Source organism: Pipra filicauda, unplaced genomic scaffold (assembly GCF_003945595.2).
Source record: "Pipra filicauda isolate LSUMZ 115617 unplaced genomic scaffold, ASM394559v2 scaffold16_size7369187_pilon, whole genome shotgun sequence".
Classification (NCBI taxonomy): Eukaryota; Metazoa; Chordata; class Aves; order Passeriformes; family Pipridae; genus Pipra; species Pipra filicauda.
This window is the reverse complement of record NW_024104207.1, coordinates 4,972,447-4,994,739: the sequence shown is the minus strand read 5'-3', so window position 1 is coordinate 4,994,739 and position 22,293 is coordinate 4,972,447. Positions and strand designations below refer to the sequence as shown.

Sequence of the window (22,293 nt, the reverse complement as noted above, 5' to 3'; positions counted from 1 at the left end):
TTTGTCTTATAAATTCCGTAGTGGACCTGCAGGAAATAATGTGTCATATAAAGTGTTCATCATCATAATGATGATTCCAGTGTATGTTGAACCCTAATTACAGCATGGTTTTGCAGCCCCTATGTCTCCATTGTTGGGACTTTGGAACTCCTGATTCTGTCTGACAGCTTTTCCTACCTGGCTTCTGGAAGCCCTCGAAGGAGGTGATAGCAAGAGATCTTCTGGCGTCCTTCTCTCTCTATATTCGTTTATGTGTCTTGATATGGTGCAAAGCATGGTTGACTGATCAAGTTAGGATGCTTTTAGATGATACCTGTGCCTCAGGAGCAAAGAGAAAGAGGAAAACTTCACATGGAGTTTGACTAGAAAACTGCCAGTTCTGTAGATCACTGCATTCCTCCTTAGTATCAACATGAAGAGGCATACTGGTATTTTGGCAAAACAATGTTCAGTAACAACAAGGAATAGTATGGGACCTCAGGAAAATGGAAAAAACAGGAAGTGTTGTGGCATCGGCCTTTCAGTCTTAGCTGTAAACAGTTTTGTGAGCTTATTTGGGGCATTGAAGGTGTTAATATCTAGCTTTATGATATCTGATTTAAATCTCTATACCTCTAGTAATGCAAGAGCTGTTTCATTTTTTCTTTTGATTGCATGTTCTCATTTAAGAAGAAATTAACTAACATGTAATTTCTGTATTTCAGCTGCCGCTGGGTTCGTATCTGCGCTATACAGCATTTCCCGAAGCTTTGTTGTTCTGGTTGTCCTATATGCTTTCTGCTTCAGTGCAGTGAAGGTAAGCCAAAAAAGCAACACTGTAAAAATTCAAAATTTCAAGCTGAAAATTCATATAATCTAGGGAGACCAGCATTGTTTGATCTGACATTGCCGTTGTTTATCAAGATAAGCTTTGCAAGCCATGCTTCAGGTTCCACCTGTTAGCTATACTGAAATAGACTGAAACTGTAGTAGAAATTCTGAAGTGAATGTGTGTCTAATACCTGTGACTGTTTGCCTCTTACATGTATCAGTCTGAAATGATCCACTGAATTTTCTCTAAAAGGACGAATAGCAGCCTTGACTTAAAAAACTGCAGCTTCTATTGACCTGCACAAGCCAGGCTGAATTTGATCAAAATTCCTAGTAAGGTTTTTGTTGTTGCTTCATAATAGTGTGCCTAAGAGCTTAAATGTCCAGCTTCAGCGTACAAGTGGGCCATCTAACCCAGTAATGTGTCTGCATCTGCAAGGAAATGCAATTTAGGAATTTAGTGCAAGCCAGATGACTGAGTTTGCCACTCTTTTCCCTAATATTCCTCCAGTACCCACAACTGTTACATTAGGGATGTTGGAGAGTGTGATTATTTCATTTGGTGTCTGTCGACTTGTTGTCTATGAATTTGCCAAGTCCCTGAATGTGTTGGTCCTGTCTGTCACCACGATTTTGTGCCAGCAAATTCCAGATGTTCACTGTGCTCAGTGCAAAGCAGTACTATCCTTCATTGGTTTTAAACTGATCTGTTCATTTCACCAACTCTTCTCTATGCCTAGTATTGCAGGATTTGTGGAAAAACCTGTTCTGCATTCACTGCATCTGCTACCTTCTGAGTTTTGTAGGCATCAGTTGTATTCCCCTCAGCCATCTTCTCTTAAGAGACTCCCAGCCTTTCTAGTGTTTCCTTATAAGGCAGCTGCTTTCTCAGAAGCAGCTAAGTCTCTCTACCTTCTCTTATACTGTTGTGACCTTCAGATGTGGAGAGTAACTCTGTATGGTGCTCAAGATGCTGCTGTGCCACAGCTCTGTATGCTGGCAAAGGACCGTCTGCCTTGTTCTTGGTTCCATTACCAGTGATGCCCAATGTTGAGGGGGTTTTTGCTGCATTTTGGGCCATATTCAATCTAAAGCTTTTTTTTTTTTAAGTTAATGCCTGCGTCCTCTGCATTCTTTTTTTTTTTTTTAAATGGCAATTAAATTTTCTCTGCCTTCAAGTCTGCTATAAAATTCCCAGTGACCACAGCAAGACCAGAACTTGTACTAAACTTGTTAGACTTGTAATAAAATTTACCCTGTAAGGGACAGTCTTTCATTACAGTCTGGATGCTGTCAGTGTCCATGGAGGGATGTAACAGGATGTACCGTGACTTACAAGCTGCCCTTGACATCTTCAGGGCACATGTCAGAGGATGCTTTGTGGTGGCACACATGCATAGCACACACAGAGATCCCAATATGAGGTTCTAGAACAGCCAAGGATTTATCATGTCAACACCCAGGCTGTCAATTTACACAAATGAGAGGGGCAATCACATGTTTCTTTAAGGGAATTCTTCATGGAACATTAACGTTTCTATAATGGCTTTTAACAATTTTTCACTTAAAATTTTGAATAGGAGCCTTAAATCTAAAAAAAGGACAATTATAATGCCTTAATGGTCGCTTGCAGGTGATAAGAACTGACTGTGTGTTCTTAACCACTCCCATTAGTAAGGTAAAATGTGTTAAACCACCATTTTATCTTGCCCCTGGGTGGCTTGAGTCCATACACAATGAATTACAGCAACTCAGTTACTGAACAGTGCTAAGACACTTGAAATTAAATGTCCTTGAACATGTGTAATCCCATGTGGGGAATCTCCTATCACCTGGCTTACCCGGTATATCAGTTGTACTGGTTAGACCTGACTTAGCCTGTGTGATGCTGTAAAGTTTAACTGCTACTTGTGCAGTTTCCTAAAGTAGCTAGTATTCCTGCTGCTGTTTTCTGGCTGTATTAATGATTCAGATGCTGGCAGCTGGGATGGAGAATGAGGCGCTCTGTAAGGATGAACGGAATGAGAAAAAATGGATAATGGGAGTGAGAAACAATGAGAAAAAAGGAAATAGCTATATGGAAGGGAGGAGCTGAGTTACTGTTAAACAGGCAAATATCTGGGGAAAGGATCTTTTTTTTTCCCTAAGGTTAGCAGAGGGTGATTCACTAGTTGAGGGTGGCGAAGTTCTGTGATGGATACTTCAAAAAAAGTTTTTTTGTAAACCATAGAAAAGCTACTTAAAATAGTCTACATACTCTTTTCTCAGCATAACACTTTAAATTACAGTATGCAGGTGGCTTTGTAGATAAGCAATCTCCGTGTGGATTAGGCTTCAAACTGCTTAGAAATATGCTTTTAATGCTACCCTGAAGTTGTAGAGTAGTGTGAAAGATTTACAAGATATTTGTTGTAAATTACTAATATTAAGTTCAGACTTTCTGTTCACACAGAAATTACAGTTAATTTGAATTTTAATGGCACCGTTCTTGTGAAGGCGCCTCTGAGGAGATTAATTTAAAGCATGTAAAGATGATTCCTCTTGCTTCAGCTCATAATCTCAGTCTACTGGGGTGCTTGAAATTTCATACATTTTTTCTTCCAGAAGTTATGAAATAAGCACTTGTGTTAACCCTCCTTGTTCTTCAATCAGGTCCAGAGATTTATTTTTTTATTTATTTTGAACTGATGTCTGAAGAGAATGATTCTTTGGTTGGTGGAGGAGGAGTAGGAATTGGCTTAATCTGATCCTGAATAGGCACCACTATGAAGGGTGGTCTAATACCCCTGTAAGTAACTAGAACTGTTTTGATATATAGTGAGCAGCAATTTCTGATCTTAATCCAGTGAAAGTTTGGATTTTTGGTGCATTAGAAATTGCAGAGTTTACCTCAAAACTGAACAAATTCTGTAGTCTCTTTCATTGAAGTGTTTGAAATAGCATCTCTTAGATGCTTGCATTTTATAGCTGTTATCTGTTTTTTATTTTTATGTTACTCTTCCCTTTTAGTCAGTTTGGCAAAACAAAGAGAGCACAATTTTCAGTATTTATGGAGGTAAAAAAAAATCATTATAATAAAAAATTTTCAGGGTAGGGAAACATGACAGACTCTACTTGGCACGGGATTTCTGGGTTGTAATGCTTCTTTTTTGGATGAAATGCAGCATCCTCAAATGTAAACTCTGTTTCTTGGCAGAACATCTTATAGCTCAGCAGGTGTAACTACTAGAGTTCTATTTCCTGAAATAAATTGCAGAGCAGAATGGATCTCTAAGTGGTTTTGTGCTTTTTATTGATGAACAACTGCTCACATCAAATGCCCAGGCTGAAGACCATTCTAGTGGTATCGAGCTTGAGCCTCTCCCTCCTTAACTGGTTCTTGTGTTCTAATTATTATCTTGCAGGGTGAAATAGTCTAGCCTCTTTTCTCTGTGTACATTAACTATTCCAAAAGGAAAAGTATCACTCCTGAAGAAGTTCATTAGAAGAATAAATAACTTACCACATGATTTTCTTTTTTTTTTAAATAAAATACATTTATTTTATAATATATCTGTGTTTTTAAGTAAGTTTTTCATGTTCATTTTTAGATCATAAACTATATATATATACATACAATGTTTTGGTTTAGCTGCATTCAGATTTTGAAATTATTTTAGAATAGCAAATTCACAGCAATTAATTCTTTGCTCTAGAACTTCAATTTTAGAAAAATTAAGAAGTAGGAATTGTTTTGGGGTATGTCCACAGAACAGTGTACAGTGTTACTCCAGGTAACCTTCAGCATGTGAATATAAGCTCTGAGAATTGAGACTAATAGGCCTGTGCTGAAATCCTGTGCCTTGTCCAGACTGATTTTACTGTTGAATTATGTTGTACAAAACCAATTGAGAGTCTTTTTAAAAAAGCAACTGTGGTATAGATGTATCATTAGTTTAACTTAATAATTGTCCTGGATTTTTGTTCAGATAAGTTGCCTGAGGAAAATTACTGTACAGTATTCTCAGTTGAGAGTTCATGCTGTGACCTGCAGACAAAGTTTGGCATGCCCGACAAGTTAATCTGACCTTGCCACTCTTTCTGAATGACCTTGCAGCACATTTGACATCACATAACCAGAAATATTTCTCTCTCATGGCTAAAATTCACATACCATCTACAAGAGGATAGACAGATCCCCAGTCTTGTCTGAACTGTGAGTGTGTGGGTTGGATCAGATGGCAGGCTGCTGTTGTGTTCCATCACAGGACCTGATCAGAAGCATATGACGTGTTCTGGGGAGTGGCTGCACACTGCTCACCTGGCAGACCCGCGGTGTTTGTTATGTGGCCAAATGTGCACTTTTCGCACAACTAAAACAAGGGCCAGTCTGTTACCAGGGTCAGGCACAAACTCTTCACAATATGATAATACCTGTGTTTGAGTTGTGCAACTCGGACACTTGGAGGGAGAAGAGGAATGTGTTATTCAGAGGTGACTGGGAAGTGAAGGGGTCCCAGCTGCTCTGGCCAGGCAATTGGATCCCCTCCTCATAGTGCTCCTCAGCAGCTTTGCCTTTGCTTGGTATTTGTGTGGAGGAGCTGTGGGTCTGCAGCTTATCAGGACCTCCTCTGGTGGTGCTACTATTGGGATGATCAGTTTTCTTTTTCTGCAAAGCTGTCAAATTAAAAAAAGAAAGCCCAAACTTGTTCACAGTAGGAAGTACAGAGTATTGCATCTAAAATTATAACAGATAATTTCTCCAGAAAAATCCCGAACACAAAAAAACTGATCTCTGTCTGTGTGTTTGAGGCATTGAGGACTGATGGACAGGACACTGTATTGTGAGTGAAGCAGGTTTACAAGTCTCTGTCTGACCTAGCTGGTGAGCAGAAGTTGTTCCCTCTGGTGATGATGTGAAGTCACATGGATAGATTTTTGTTTTACAGTCATATTATCCCAGCGATGTAAAGATGGTTTGGCTGCAACTTTCAGGTGCCGTGAAGCATCTTGTCATACACATTATCCCATGACACATCCCTATCATGAGTGCTAAGATACCAGCTGCTTAATCCAGCCTTAAGTACAACAATACTGTGAACCTGATTTCAGACAAGCAAGTAGATAAATGTCTTAACTTCTGAAGTACAAAGACCTGAGTTTCTCCTGCTTGCTTTGAGATTTCTTTGTCTCCCAGGTCTCTGTTTAATGATATCATCACTCCTTATTTGAGTTTTCTCCAAGTCCTCTATGAACTTCCATTTAATTTTGTGTAATACAAAGCTCTAAATCATAAGCATAGTTTTTAAGCTCTTCTGGTCATTCCTTAGATCCTTGCAGCTAATAGCAGCAATTTTTCAGCTCACTACTTTTTTGAAGCTATTGTGTAACTGAGTTTAGTTTAAAATTACCTTCAGCCTGGCTTTATTTCTGATTTCGTCTTTGGTCCTGTAATCTCGAAAAGAAATTGGCAGCTCTAATAGCTACCTTAGCTTTGAAATACAAAAGGATTTTCTCTTTTTCCCAGAGAAGGTGTTTTTATTTTCTGATGCTACATCTGTCAGATTGGAGACATGGGAGCTTCTGTGCTATCTTTTTCACTTGACTAGAATTGCATGGTATGCTGATTTTTGTCTCCTACTCCATCTGTTTTGTGGTCTGTGCAGAAATATTTAAGAGATATTTAAAAAAAAAATCAGGTATACCCTCCCACTTTTTCCACAAATATTCAATCTGGAATTTAGCCATTCTGGTATCAGTCTTTAGCATTCCAGTGTTCCAGTGTTTTGCTATGGGGCAGAAGAGCACATCCTTGAATGTTTCTGGAATCAATCAGTCTTTGTCTTCTGCCTTCTGTTCAAATCAGTTGGCTTGATTTTGAAACTTATCCAAAACCAGTTAATTACTTGTCATACAGCATTTTTTTGTAAGGAACTTGCAGTTTATATTAATCTGCCTGGCAAAAAATCAGATTCTTCAACTTGGGGGTCAGAAAAATTAAACTGATGTGAATGTGTTCATATGTGGCACAGTTGCTTTTTCCAGTAAGTGTATATATTTTAAAATGTAAGTTAAATAGTTTCCATTACCTCATACCTGAAGACAGTATTTTCTGGTAGCTTATTTATCACTTCAATGAACAGTTACTAAAAATCTTGTGTGGATTTTAAACTGTTCTCAGCTCACACTGATGTAGTTTGGTTTGTTTAATGAGTTTTAAACTCATTAATCAGAATAACAGTGCTTCTTGATTCCTATTTTCAATGATGCAGTCTGCATCTGCGTCCTAATAATTTTGAAATATTTGTCTTCGGGTTTTATAGTGGGAAAGAATTGCAAGCATATGTCTCCCTCAATCTGCTAATACTGCCCAAATAAATTTCTAAACAGCACTGAGCGGGCTCATTTGTATAGACAGAATTCCTGGATGTCTAAGTGACCAAAAATGGAAGTATAGTATTACTAGGCAGCTTTGTTTTTACTGCATAAAATACTTCCAGTTCTTTTGGGTTTTTGTTTTTTTCTTTATCTCCAGTTTTTTTGGTTTTTTTTCTTTGTCTCCAATTCCAGAGGTTTTGAAGGCAGGGCTCATCAATTTTATGTTCTTTACAATTTAGAGACCCCCGAGGTTCAAACAAGAGCTGTTAGGGGTGTTAATTTTGGAGGGTATTGCCAGATACCCCACATTTCAGTAAATGATGTTTGCAGCCATAGTCTTGCAGCCTTGCACTGTAGACATAACTTCAATAGTTATGGTCTTCATTTTCAGTGCATAATAGGGACTTATTTTCCAGATATAACAGAAAAAGTAAATTATGCCTGTAGAATCCGACATGGCCCAGGGTGGCTCTTACTGTACGTCACTATAGGAATGTAGAAATCTGCACCACTTCTTTAGGATAAACTCACCATTATGTGAAACATGAGTATCCATTCCTCCTGCCTGAAGCTGTTGGTCATCTTACTTTTTAGCCAAGGAATCCTGCTCACAGTCTGGGACTCTGTTGTTGTGTAAGGTGGCGTGTGTGCAAGCACATAGACACCCTTGTGTCAGTCTCATCCTAATGAAGTTTAAATTTCAGCAGTGAAAATACAGTCCAAGATAGCAGCTGGGAGTGCAGAGGAATGTTGCTCGGAATGGGCATTGATGTCTGTATTCTGGTAGCTTGTCACTTCTCAAGTTTTTGGAGATCATCTAGGACAATAATGTTTTGTTTTCCATGGATGATGGGAAGATATGGCTGGTGGGCATCTCTTTGTAGAATTTGTCTCTAACCAGTGTAAAACAAGGCTCATTAATTCACATTTTTTGGTTGTTAGTGTTCACTGAAAATGAGTATCCATGGCAATATAGCGTTAAACTTACAGTTAACCTTGTAGAGAACAAGTTCTTACTGTATTCTCATACGCTTGGGGGTGAGGAGGGTTTCCTTTTACCATCTCTTTCAGAAAGCCAGTGTTTTAGATGTTCAGAAATAGGATGATAATATTTCTTTCACTTTACCATCACACGTGTGGAATGGCTGATCGTCAACACGTCCTGCTTATTGCTTGATATGTGAACAGTAGCACAGATCCATGGTGGGGTGTGAAGGTAAGGAGAAAGACCAAAGAAAGATTGAATTGCGTGGGGTTTGGACTGGGTGACTTTTAAAGGTCCATTCCAACCCAAACTGTTCTATGTCTCTATGAATAATGATGAAATCATGAGAGAGTGGAAAATGAGGTGCGTAAAGAACAACTGGAGTTTGTCTCCAGATTTAAAATGTCAGCCACTATGCTAACACCTTCACCTTCAATGATGCTAACACTGCATCAGTCTGAAAAGTCCTTGTCAAGTTGAGAGGAATACTCTGAAATAAAAAAAAGGTAACAAGAATTTCTACTTAGCACAAATGGTACTCCATTCAGAGCACTTTTTGTCTCTGGAGTAGAACATATGATTTGAGAATATCTCTGAAAGATAAGTGTGCTACATGCATTTTTTTTTAAGAGAAGAAAGAAGTAAAAAGGATAAATAACGTAGGACAGAAAACTACTATCACCACTTTTTGAAAATACATTTGCTGTCCCACGTCTAGCAGTGGTAAAAAGCTCATAAGTTCAAAGACACCTTTATCTTCCTTTTTAGTGGATGGTTTTGGGATTAGGTGATTCTGTGGTTGGAATGGAACACCCCCACTACTAGGTCTGTTGTAATTCATCACTTTCATCCTTAACCCTGTAACTCTGTTTCATTTTTTTTAAAAAATGACTACGTGAGTGTCCGCATTGAAGTCAAAACTGTATATGAAAGCACTACATGTCACCTCAACTCAATATGGTAAACTAGGAAGTCAAACTCCCAGTCTAGTATGACAGATAATACCAGCTTCCAAGGCTAAAACCCGTCATTCCTGTTTTCCCACTGAGAAGAATAATTGTCCAATTATCAGCTGTATTGTTTTTTTCATCTTTTTAATTTAAAACTACCAGGTGTCATTAGAGGGGGAGGAAAATGACAAAATGGAGCAGGGTACATCACATCGGTATCGGAGAAATGGCATCTTTGTTCATTCTCATCTTTTGTACAACCTTGTGTAGGTTTTTTCTGGAAAATCGTGCTCTCTAGGCACATAGCAAATATTATGCCTGTCCTACCTGCCTTCCTGGCTCCCTGATGTCTGAGTTTTGAGGGGACAATGACAGTTTGGAGTTGGAGCACAGCCAAATGCAGAAGCTGTGGATAATATGCAGAAAATGTGGAAATAAAGAGTTCCGAAGATATTAATATGGAGATTCAGCCATGTACAGTTTGACAGTAGAAAGAGGGCAGAATGATGTTTCGAACTAGCTACTGATATATTTCAATACCTGAAATATTGCTTGGTGCTTCATAGTATTTTGCTTTCAAAAGAAGTTGCAGCGAAGAGAAGCAGTCATGCACTAGAAGCTGCTGGATAGAACTGTACACAGTTGTATTGCCCTGGAAGTGCAATGGATGTTTGGCTAGGCTGTGATTCAGCCATTTTCAGAATATTTTGGCTGCAGTTAATTTTCTTCAGTGTTTTGAAGAATATGAATTTCTGATGGGAGACTAAGCATGGGAAAAGTATTTGGCCCAAATTTGACCAAAATGTATTTGGCCCCCAAACTGGGAACAGTGACATGAAAGGTGGGATTGGATGGTAAAGTTGTCAAATAGATGGTGCTGGATTCTTTCAATAATACCGTGTAAATCTCTCTTTTGTTTATAATGACTGTTTTGGGTAGGATTGTTTAGTAGAACTAGATGGTTCTGTCTTTAGTCTTTGTGATCTTCAGTATTATGATGAGGGGAAGGTGATTCTTGAAATTAAAATTTCACTTTTGTGATACAATTTTTTTGATAACAATTTCATAGTTAAATTCCAAAATCCTATGTTGCAATCGGGGGGATGTTTGTCACTTAAAATTATTTTGTCTTGCTCAGGTATTCATTGTGCCTGAAAGAAATTGAGTATTTCTTAATGTGAGTCAGCTTCGCTAAGAAATTGTGCATATCGCTGGGCAAAATAAGACTAATAAACCTACTTTATCCTCTGAAAATATTGGTCCTGTACTAATTGTGAAGTTTTTAAAGCAAGAGATGTGGTGCAGAAGATGCATTGTTTTTGTACTAGCCTAAAATTTCACTGATCTTTTAAGCATGGTTTCTCAAAACCTACCCAGAAAGAGCTCTGATGTCAGGATCTGCTGAGCTCACATCTGATGATCAGGTAGAAGTTGTGTGGAGGCTCGGAACACATTTAATAGGTGAAATGGCTATGGGTTTGATCCACCAAGTGTCTCTGTCTTTCACAGACAAAAATTGTGTTCCTTACAGCTAGGACTCACAAGTATGTCTTAGGATCCTGAATTTGTAGCTGAGGACTTCACAGATAAGGGTAATCTTGATAAATATTCCTTAAGCTTCGTATTCTTTCTCTTGTTATTTCTAGCCAATTTCTAACTGTTTAAGTCACTCAGAGAGATTTTCTCATCTTGGTTATGTCCAGAGTGTGCTGGCAAGTGTGTCAGTTGTCTCTTCTTTTCCTACTCGGAAATGTCAGGTACAGTGGCGAGCGCTCTCCCTCTCACTGTGTTAGCATCCAGACAGGACCTGGATGTAATGTGCAAAGCAGCAGAAAGGTGTCAAAGGTGCCAAAACTCTACCTCAATGCGTGATCTAGGTGATATTGTCATTTGTTGCGTGCAGTCTGGCTACAGGTCAAGTAACTGCATTATCAATGTAGCGTTTAGATAAGTACAGTGCAGCTGATTTCACTCAGATCTCATTTTAATGAGAATTTTCCTCTAGTGTTTCATTAAAGTGGAAAGAAAACCTGCCTTTCATATGGCTTCCTAGCTAATTGCTGATTATAGAGGAGTTGCATAATATGAGCACAAAACATGCCTTTAATTGCAGGGGTTTTTTCACAATAATAAACTTTGATATGAAAAAGGATTTTCAGTCCCTGGTAGATGTTGTACAAATTTAGATGGTGTGCATTTAATGTTGTGCGTGTGGCTTAACCTACTTAATTATTTTTTTTTCAAGTTCTGCATTCCTAACTTACAAATAGTTTATTTTCTCTCATTCTCTTCAGGAACCCTGGGATGCACAACACATTCCAGCGCTGTTCTCTGCTTTCTGTGGTCTGCTAGTTGCACTTTCTTATCACCTCAGCAGACAAAGCAGTGACCCATCTGTACTGATGTAAGTTGCCATCAATAAATGTTATTCATTGATTACTCTGTACAGCACACAACCAGAGTGATGCCTGGGTTTCAGCACCACAGGGATTGCCTCCTCAAAGTACTGTGGTGAGGTGAAATTCCTTGCCACATCTGCATGGTTGGTATCAGTTCTGTAAATAAAGTACTGCCATCAGAGCACCAGTAAGGCTGGTGCTCTTTAAACAGAACTATCCAAATTCTCTGAAGCAGATTTCCCCCTCTGGGAAATTGTGTGCTTGCCAGGTTGGAAGACAGTGATTGAGTTGAGGGGGTGCTCAGGCTACTGGGTTTGCAGAATGTGCATTGAGTAGCACTGTGGCCAAGAGAAGGGACATTTGATGTGCTGGGAAGACGGCTGAATTCCAGCTCTTACTGAGGATTACTATGGCTCTCTGTGTGAGATTCACTCCTTCCTTTTTTGCTCTGACACAGTCTGCTAGAGGAACTGAGGAAAGGAAGTGTGTGTTAAGAGCTGACATTGTAAATAAGGGAGTTCCAGGGGAGAAGTCCCAACACTGTGATCTGTGGGCTGAGATGATGTGAGAGAAAGGGAGGCCCGTAGATCCACAGCTCAGGGGCAGCAGATGCAAGTTTTCCTATGAGGAAAGTGCGATATATGGCTGTTAGGAGGGCTGTGGTGGTCCACAAGCAGCTGCACGACTACATATGTGGCTGTGAGGTTAAGCAAGCAAGTGGGTTTTGTGCAGCCAGTATCACCGTGCCATCTGGAACTCTGCTTCACAGACAGCTTGGTTTTATCCTAGAACAGTGCAGAGGACCTATGAGGAAACCCACAGATTCTCTCTGATTCATGAGGTGTGTTGTATGTGTCTTGAGGTGAGTTGGACTTAGTGATCCGTGTGGGTCCCTTCCAACTCAGAATATTTTGTGATTCTGGGACTACCTGTGATTTCTGAGGCTCTGAAGTGCATGAAAATTTGTAGTAGGCATATAGTCAGTGCCATAGGCATTTGTAGTCAGTGTAGTAGGATGCACAATTCTGTAATGCAGGAGAAAGGAAGGGGAAGTGGAGGACTTTTTAGGGCATTCAGTATTTTATTTGAGTAGAGAAACTTGGGAAAAGGAGAAAAACACTGATGAGGAAGGAAAGGATATGGAGCAATAGTAGGAAATTGAAATCCCAGTAAGTCTTACTGAAGAGTTGAGAAATTCTTTCCTTACCATCCAAAAGATTCAGGGAATCTGATATTTATACATTACTAGGGTTTGGTGTGATAAAGCAACAAGAATTGCTTGCATCTATTGCCATTAACTTTACCCAAAGCCTACTGTGTCTGGCACTGATGTCAAGTAGATCTGGATCAACAGTTCATTGACTATTGCAGTGTGGAACTTGGGTACGAAAGGAGGTGAAACTGTGTGCTGTATTAGGGATATTTCTTTGCTTTGGAGTAAAATATTCACAGGTAAATTGCAAATCAGCATGGAATTGAGAACTCTTTCAATTTTGAGATAATTTAAATGTATTCTTTTCTTCCATTCCCCAGGAAGGACACACTAATTCATTAACTTCTTTAATGAAAGAGAAACTTGTCTTCCTTGAAACTTTTTTTTAAGGAAGTAATCTTAAACAATCAAATCCATTTTAACTTGTAAATCTAGCTACTAATTTTATAACATTCTTCATGAAATCTTCAACAGCTAAAATGGTTGTTAAAAATCTTAAAATTAAGAATATGTGTACATCAGCATTAAATGTTTATTGTGCAATCATAAAAATGTACAATCCTTAAAAAGAAGAGATTTAAGATTTTTTTTTAAACAGCTCTGAACTTATTTAAAGGAGGTTAAGGAGACTGGAAACAGTATTTAAGGGATGGCCTGTGGCATAAACTTCAAGATGAAGGAGGAGGTAGCACATAAATCTTGAAGAGAGGATTAATATACAGTTTGTACAGAAATAGTTTCCTTGGCCTTTTTAACGTGGGTCTAAAGGGCTCTCATTTCAGTTTCAAATTAGCTGAAACATTAATAAAAGGCATAAATGGAACAGAACCCTCTCTGCTTACTCCTCTACGTGACTGAGACACATTGATTGGGCTGCTGAGACTCCTTGATATTTTGATGAGGAATTTCTACCCTAATCACAGGTAGAGCTGGTTTCTGTCAGTCTCTGGCTATACAGAGATAAGATAGCTAATGCCTACATGAGAAAGGAAATCTGAGGCTGTTCTTCCTCCTCTACCCTCTAGGAATATTTGTATCTGTTAGGCATGTTCAGGAGTATCCTAACTAGGATTTTTTTTTAAACAGGTCCCTTATTCAATGCAAATATGTCCCTCACTACCTACGCCAACGATTTGAAGATTCATCAGCAGATCCACTCCCAGAAAAAATGAGAGAATCGGTGGTAAGACTTTTTCTTTCATTACTTTCTGTTCAAAGCTCTCTTTCTCACCCATTTTGCCCACTGAGGAACCTTTTAAATAATCTCATTTAGTACTTTAAATTACTAAAAGCACGGAAAATGGGAAGAGAAGTTCTTCTAGATCTTCTTCAAAGTGAGGCCAGGAGCGAGAAGGGGGACATACACGAATTTCCTTTCTGAAGGGCTCCTTTGAAGGGCTCTGCAACACTGATTCTTTAATACAATTGATGGGACATGCACTCTTAGAGCTTGGGGAATGGGACATCTCTTGTCCTGGTACTCGGAGAGCTAATGCAGGTTCTGTGCTTGGAGTTACAGTCTGGCAATCTGGTGTGTACAAGGTAGGCTGGATTGTTCAACAAACGTTCAAAAAGGTGAACAGTCCTGCCAAACTCCCTGTCTGCATTGGAGAGGATCAGGATTTAGTCCACAGAATTGCATTTAAAACAGCTCTGATTCTTTATTTTTCTATTACTCGAGCTTGACCTGTTTTTCAGGAATGCCTTTTTCTGTGCCAGGAAGTACCCTTGACTGTGTGTCCTTCACCCCAGCCAAGCCAGGTAGAGCATGCTGTCAGACTTGGCATCCAGAGATGGAATAAGCATATAAAATTGGACTAGTATGGGAAAGGGAAGTACATGCCTGGTGCCAAGCACTGCCATCTCATCACCTCTTCTTTGCTTGGCAGGGTGTTTATTTACTACTGTCTGGCACATAGTTCTAAGTTTGTGTCAGCTTATTTCCCACCTCAGCATAAATATCTGAAGTGACCCATCTTCCTTTTTGTGTCTTTTTATATTAAAAAAAAAAAAGTTTACTGTTAACCAGGGGAGGTTGATGTTATAAGGAATTCATGTGGGAAGATCATCAAGTTTCCAGTAATGTTAAGGGGTGTTTGACATTCTTAGAGTCATGTGAACTGTCCTGCTTCCTGGTTGTCAGACAGCCCTTCCTCCTGACCACATCCCAACCACCTGCATCCAAGCATTTGCAGTCTAGGAGTTACTCCTAAACTTCTGAATTCTTGCAAAAGCAAGGAGCATTCAGAAAGTGTCTCTGGAAAGATAGACTGCCTTTTTTGACTCGTGGACATGTCCCAAGAGTCCATAGTGCCTAGTGTAGTAGCTGGTCTGGCTTCCAGATGTCACTTCAAAGGGATGCATCTCTCCTGTACATCTCAAATCATTCCATAGGCATTTTATACAGTATTACACAGACTACATTCAGTGTATGAGTTGATGCTGCACTACCAATGTTTTCTACTTTTCTTTGCTAAGCTGCTGCTTAGATTGTCATTTTTGCCATGTGTAATGTTATTTTAAACTGCTTACTCTAATAAGGCCCACCTAAGATTAAGTGATATGGCTATTTTTTTGCTGCTTGTATTAAACTACAGTTCCTTGCAAACTAAACTGTTTGCAACAGGATGACACTGGAATATGAATGTCCATCTAGTAACAGAGTAAACATAAGATATTTATGTTAAATATTTGCTGTATTCTGTGATATTTCTGGTGTGTGGGTTATTGCCATGGTTCATGGACATTCCATTCCTGTACATGGGGACTGTATAGCAGATGTAATGGAAAGCTTCCGGTTCCCCTGTAGTTCTGTCTTTTGCTGATGCCTTTCTAGGAGTGGTACGGAGTCTGATCTCATCTGTTCTGCAGATGGAGCCCAACCAGAGGACTGAAACAGTAACTGCAGCTGTCCACTTAACTGGTTTCATTGCACAGTGCAGAGGGAAACCTCGAGCAAGGCTTCAATATATTGAAAAAAATAGTCAAAAGAATGACCAAATTTGTATCTAAGATCCTTCCTGTATTTTCAGAATGGACTCATACTTCAGACTCTGAACTATTTTTGTACCAGTGGTGTGGATTGTTGTCTTGTACTAACACAGTTCAGCTGCACTTGGGCCCTTGGACCACTGGGGTGTAAGATGCAGAAGCATAGGGAGGACTGCAGTGGGATTTACCAGACATAGAACTTCAGTTCATCGCTTTACAACATCTCGTTCCTGTCATGTTTTGCCACACTTTTTTTAGCATTAATTAAGTGGGATTCCTGGCACCTTTTGCTTTCCAGGATGTACCTGGTTTAGGGAATTGGCACTTTTCTGCTCTGTACATTTGATATGCCATGCTGCTGCTGCTGCTGTTAGGAAGAGGCTGCTTTCCTTCAGTGTTGCTGGAGCTTGCCAGTTCTTTGTCTTCTTTTTTCTTTTCCTTGTCTGGGCTTCCTTCAATATCTATAAAAACAGTAAGTAAAAGTGTTTGCTTGTTATGTCAATTAGCAGTGTTAATTCCCCCACACTGGGAGATCTCCTAAAGAAGGAGAGGGCAATTTCTGATTAGTGTGGGCTCCTTGTCTAACCCCTCTGTTATCTGGTACCTCTGTCTCAGTTAAACACTAACCAGTTTGCCAGGAGACTCCCCCTGCTATCTCGCAGTGCTGTGCTACTAGAGCAAGTAGGGAAGAATTAAGGCAGGAGAAAATGCATGTGCATCAAGTTTGAGGAGCACAATTAAGCCATAGTCTCTGCTGACTTACTTCGGCAATAGCAGTCGTGTTTAGGATGTAGGAGTCAGCTGACTCTTCAAAAGCAATTTTAAGTAATTTCCAGAACTTTTGCAAGGGGATCATCAAACAGTTCAGAAGCTGGGTGAAAAAATATGTCAGTATTTGGAGATTTCATGATGGTAGTTCAGGTTTTCTTGAGGTGTTTCTCTGCGAGAAGGGGATTCCTAACCCCCTGTCAGTGGCAAGAGATGGCAGGATGCAACACAACAGCCAGCCTTGTCTTGGTCTACATACAGATGTAGGGTCTATGTAATATGCCATTTAAATAAAACCCATTTTAATCAGAAAGTCTGAAACATACAGAACCAAATCACCTCCCCAAGGAGCTGAAAACAAAGAAGGTTAATATTGAAAATGAATGTGTTGTATTCTGCAGTGGCTTTGTGTTAATGTTAGGAATAATAAATACAGCATCTCCAATGTTTAGTTACATGACCTTTACTCTTTTCCTTTGCTTGAATAGCTGTGTAAGAATTGCCAGTTTTGGAAGCCTGAATTATAAAGCAGCTGTGATGGATAATTGACCATTCAACTTTGAGAATGGAGCTTCCTACCATTATAATTAATTTCTGTAGGCATCCACATGGCTGATTACTAGATTGAGCAGTGGCCTGAGGGTGATAATGTGTTACATTAAAACTCAAGCATCCTTTCTGGTCTTTAGTGCAAACATTTAGATAGCTAATAAAAGGATTTGTACAATGCTCCAAAAACATAATTGAAAATAGTGGTTGCATGTGCTGATCTTAAACATCTTTTCGAACACAAACAATTCTATGATTTTGTGATAATAATTACAACCAAAAAAAAAAGTGCCACTCTAATAATTTCTGCTTATGAAATCTCTGAGGCATCAAATGTAGCAATGTTGATTTGGGGGTTATTTCTTTCCTAAAGTGTAAAATGGAGAAAAAAAGACAACCTGCTTTCAATCCAAGCTATAACAGCCATTATCTCTCACTGCAGAGATTTAAACTGTGAATAGAACTTAATTTTTCCATTTTAGACCAATTACAGTGATGGACTCAAACATCATGTTGTAGGGTTATTCAGTATTCAACTCCTAAGTTGAATGCCTTGGGAATGGCATCCAAAATTCTGCTTTAGGCAGTTGAGTCTAAAGGCAAGATGGAGAACAGAGTTACATCCAGTGTAGGCACATGCTTTGCAGGAGCCAACTGCCTTCCACAGGAAGGGTGGAAGCCACAGATCCACCCACAGCAGGGTGTAGGTGGATGCCCAAGTTTTTCTCCTGGAAGGTAGCTCTGTGTGCCCCTCAGCCAGAGAGATCACTGCCCAGGGTCAGCCATTTCCTGGGGGGCACTGACCACTATGCAATGACACAAAACAAAAGGAACCACTGCTCAGATTTTTTTAGAAGGAAAAAAACGTGAATTTTGTGAGAAGTTTGAAAGCCTTGGCCACATCAAGAAGGAGCTCCTGTGGGGACCGTTGTGCAAGTCAGCAGCTGAGCAGTACATTTATATTTTGAAGCAATTTAGTGCAAGGGCAAAAGGACAAGCCTGGGCACATGTTATACTTTCAACACTTTCGATATTGCCAGAATTGGAATGCAATTGTCAAATTTGGGTTTGAATATCTGAATAATAATAATAATAATGTCCTTAAAAACATTTTCTGTATGGGATTGTTAATGTGTTAAAAGCAATGAGAGCACTATAAAAAGGACAGTTACAAAATGAAATATGGAAAAAGTGGGAAATACAAATCCTGTGCAGTATAATCTGTGTAATTAATTCTCTTTCGAATGTAATGTTTGAAAATATTCTCTTTGGTGATCTAGCACGGAATGGAAAGTTAGGATGCTGCTTCTCCCCAAAATGTCCATTGTTATCACCTCTGCTGATTTTACAGCTAAATTCTTAATATTTGATGTCGTTCTTAAAACAGCAGCTTTTTCAGTCACGTGATTGTGAGATAAATCAGTAATTTTAATAGTAATCCTTTCTGATTGTACAGAAATATGTGAATATGATTGGAGTGTGTTTGTTGTTCTTATAAACTTGTTTTAGACTGTTGAGTAGTTGGATTCAGCTGTGCAGAAAATGATACTTGATCAAGACTTTTCATAGCATGTATTCACCAAAGGGCTGAAATGGTACCATATAAATTTAACACAGCTTAACTTTCTCAGATGCCAGATTTTAGAAGCTAAATATCTGCAGTAATCTTTAAAAACATTTGGAAAGGTTAAAAAAAAACTTCCAATGGTAATAATTTCCTTATTAATTTTTATCAGACCATGTTTTTTCAGTACTGCTCCACATACTAAAACCATTTGAGTTAGAGATGGATACACAACTTGCTAGTGAGAGAAGGTTTTAACTGAATGGAGAGGATTTGTGGGGACAGACAGGGATCACAGTTTTGTTCAGGGAAGAGAAGGCTTTTCCTGTGAGCTCCCTTATGTTGTGGTTTTGCTGTTGAATGTGACAGCCAAGAAGCAAGGAGCAAGGCTAGCAGAGGTAGGTTTTGAAAAGATGGTCAGGAAGAGTTATGAAGACCTAACTCTGCTCCTACACCTTCCTCATGGACTATGGCATGTAGTCCATGTAGAGTACAGAGCTGTCTGGAGAAGGCAAAGCTTTGAGAGCAGAGGGAGCACTTTTCTTTTGGAGTTGCATACATACTCCTGAGAGCCTGGGGAGGCAAAGGACAATGGTGGTGGCTTGAGATTTCAGCTAAATCGGATTGGAGTTTCCTGGGACAAAATGAAAGTACTTCTTGAGCCTGAAGGCTTTTTAGTCCTGCTGCGTTTCAAAGGACTGCTGCAGTAAGTGGAAGTGCTGACGCTGGTGACCTTTTACTAAGAAGAATCTTTCATAACAGGGAGTGATAGGCAGCCTAAATATAGTGGTTGCTACCAGCTTCCCCTGTAATTCGCAACCCTTCTGTTGTTCACTTGTTCTGCTTGCTTTCTTTTTATCTCCCTTATTCATGGATTTGCCTTCCTATCATTATTTTAGATTTCTTTCTTTTTCTCTGATGAGATACATGAAGCCTACCTAGACTGCAGCACCAGGAAATCAGATGAGCTTCTAATTCTAGCAAAACTGTTGCTTTTCACATATTGTTTCTAGATGTCTTTGAATTAAAGCATAAGTCAGTTTCTAAACCAAGAGCTATAGATTGTTACTCATTTTGTAATTTAGCAGCAGTATTGAGTTCTGAACCTAAATGCCCTTCTGATAAATCTGAGACAAGATTTTCATTTACTCACAAAAACATTTGGGTGACCTCTGAAGTACAATTCAGAAGACCACACAGATCGCAAGCTATCTTGTTTATTTGTTTACTGAGAATGACATTTTAATCACAAGAAAAATGGGCTGTAAAGACAATGATATTTTCCAATCTTTAGAAACAAGATTACTCCTACCCTAGTTATAGATCTTTACATAAAGGCAGACGTGTCCTTTCATTATCGTTCACTGACACTAGAAAAAGGCCTTGTCTAAAATCCATAAAATCTTCCTGAAATTTGACTTTCAATACAGAAAATCAGAGAATGGGACATGTCACTTTAGAACATAGAAAATGTATTAACATTGTGTCTTGGAAGACATTACAGAAAAGTGTGACTCATTTTGATAATGGAAGAGAAAGGAAATTTGAAGGAATCTTAATACTTGCAAATAGGAAATGGAACCAGAATTTTCATTTCCAAATATAAAAAAGTCATAATGTAAAAGAGTTATATTCCTTAAGCGGAGTCGGTATTAAAATGTATTGCTTTCATTTCTCCAGTATTATAACTTCGTTATTTAAAAATATAGTGCAAAATTAGGCGTGAAGAATTAAAATGTGATTACTTCAACAAACCTTGAGTGTGAAGAAATAATTTTCCAAAGCAGAGTGGAGAAAATACTTTTTTATTAGGGAGTGCTGATTAGCCTTATCACAATGCAGAGTGTAAGGAATTGAGAACAGAGTAATTTACTTTGGTTAAAATAGTATCAGCTTACTAATTTTGTATAAAATAATTATTTTCACAGAAAGAAATCTTGAAATCGGATCTCATTGTTTGCACAGCGGCTGCTGTTCTGTCATTTGCTGTCAGTGCCAGTACTGTATTTCTATCATTAAGGGTGTGTATCTGTCTTTTTTTTTTCCCTTAAGGTATATTATCTTTTTTATGCAAAATCACAGGGTGCTTAACTGGAGAGAATAGAGCTTGTAGGAAGATAAATTAGTGAAAATGTATTTACTGGTCATTATAAAATTATTATATATGTGCAAGGCTGTTAGTTTATGAATATTTGTATTAATTTCAGTATTACTTACTTAATGTCTCTTTCCTCTGCGTATCCACAGCTCTTAAGATATGGAACCCAGGGGACAGAATGAACAAGCCTGATCTTTTGCCTTTTTTTCCTTCAGTCACGGAGGAAAAAATTGGTTAACTGTGTGTGCAAAATACATATGTAAAAATCCATATTCACTTGTGAGGTCAGAGTTTGAACACAGGAATGAATACTAACTGTACAAAAATACAATCATGGAAACTGTTAAAAATGTTTAAAATGTATATATAAAAATGTTGTTTGCAAATTATAACTGTGTTTCATTTTTTTCTGCTTTGGCCCAGCCATTTCTCAGCATTGTCCTGTTTGCTTTGGCATGGACCGTAGGATTTGTAACACATTACCTACTTCCTCAGCTTCGCAAGCATCACCCCTGGCTGTGGATCTCCCATCCCATACTTAAAAGCAAAGAACACCAGCAGCGGGAAGTGAGAGGTTTGTAATAAAGTCTTTTCTAAACAATGGTCCAATGACTTTCAGCTTGTCTGGGTTTGCAGGAAAAAAAATCCAGAAGGAAAAAAGCAGGGAGAATAAATTATGATTTTACTTTTGAATAGCATACATAGCCAATCATTTTCATTTTTTTCACCCAATCGCCAACAGATCTGTGACCCTGTAGGAGTTGTCTTCTGAGACCACTGTACAGAAGGGCTGAGGCTGGGCAGACATCTCTGGATACTGTCTAGTCCAACGCCCTTGCTCAGAGCAGGGTCAGCTAGAGTAGGTTGCTCAGGGCCGTGGCCACTTTTTAGTATTATCAAGCATGGAGACTCCACAACCTTTCTGGACAACCTGTAATAGCATTCTATCATCCTTACACTAAGAAAGGTTGCTTTGACTTGCGGGATTTTTTTTTAGTTTGGGATATTTTTTTGTTTTAGTGCCCCATCAGGCATTAATAAGATGCTCCCTGATGCTTTTCTTCTCCAGGCTAAGCAATCCCAGCTCTCTCAGTCTCTCCATCTATGTCAAATGCTCCTGTCCCTTAATCATTTTACCAGCCCTTTGTGATCTTTCATGAGCCACTGTCTGATCTGCTTTTTGTTTTTGCATTGCAGTACTGTTACTTGCTGTGTTGCTTAATATGTTACAATTCATCTCTTGGCATTTTGTGTAATTTAAAAACATAAAAGATTGACGAAATTTAGGCAGATTTTTTTTCTACTTTCTGTCATACCAGCAAGCGTAGTGCAACTTAGAGTTCTGTTTGCAATTGTAACACTTCTAGAGAAACATTACAGCTGAAAGAAATGGTGACATTTTCTTTAAGATTTGTTCTTGCTATTGTCTTCTAGCTTCAGTGGGTAGTGCCCTGATACATGCAAGTATCAGTCAATATTTTAGGATGTCAAGATCTGATTTCCTGATACAGTTATTTCTGCAAGCAGGCAGTGTGCTTTGAGAAGCACAGCTTCCGTTCTCTGCCCCAGCTCTCATCTTGCCTTTGCTACCAGCCAAAAGCTTGCTTGT

The 22,293-nt window shown here is 38.9% G+C and overlaps 1 protein-coding gene across 1 annotated transcript in view; it reads left to right on the top strand.

Annotated features, from left to right (window-relative positions):
* PCNX2 (pecanex 2) overlaps nucleotides 1-22,293 on the top strand; it is a 156,050-nt gene that overhangs the window by 55,214 nt on the left and 78,543 nt on the right. The window contains exons 15-19 of the mRNA XM_039379509.1: nucleotides 705-796; nucleotides 11,397-11,506; nucleotides 13,801-13,897; nucleotides 20,515-20,607; nucleotides 21,108-21,258. Coding sequence (XP_039235443.1) covers nucleotides 705-796; nucleotides 11,397-11,506; nucleotides 13,801-13,897; nucleotides 20,515-20,607; nucleotides 21,108-21,258 — 543 coding nt within the window. The remainder of the gene's footprint in view (nucleotides 1-704; nucleotides 797-11,396; nucleotides 11,507-13,800; nucleotides 13,898-20,514; nucleotides 20,608-21,107; nucleotides 21,259-22,293) is intronic.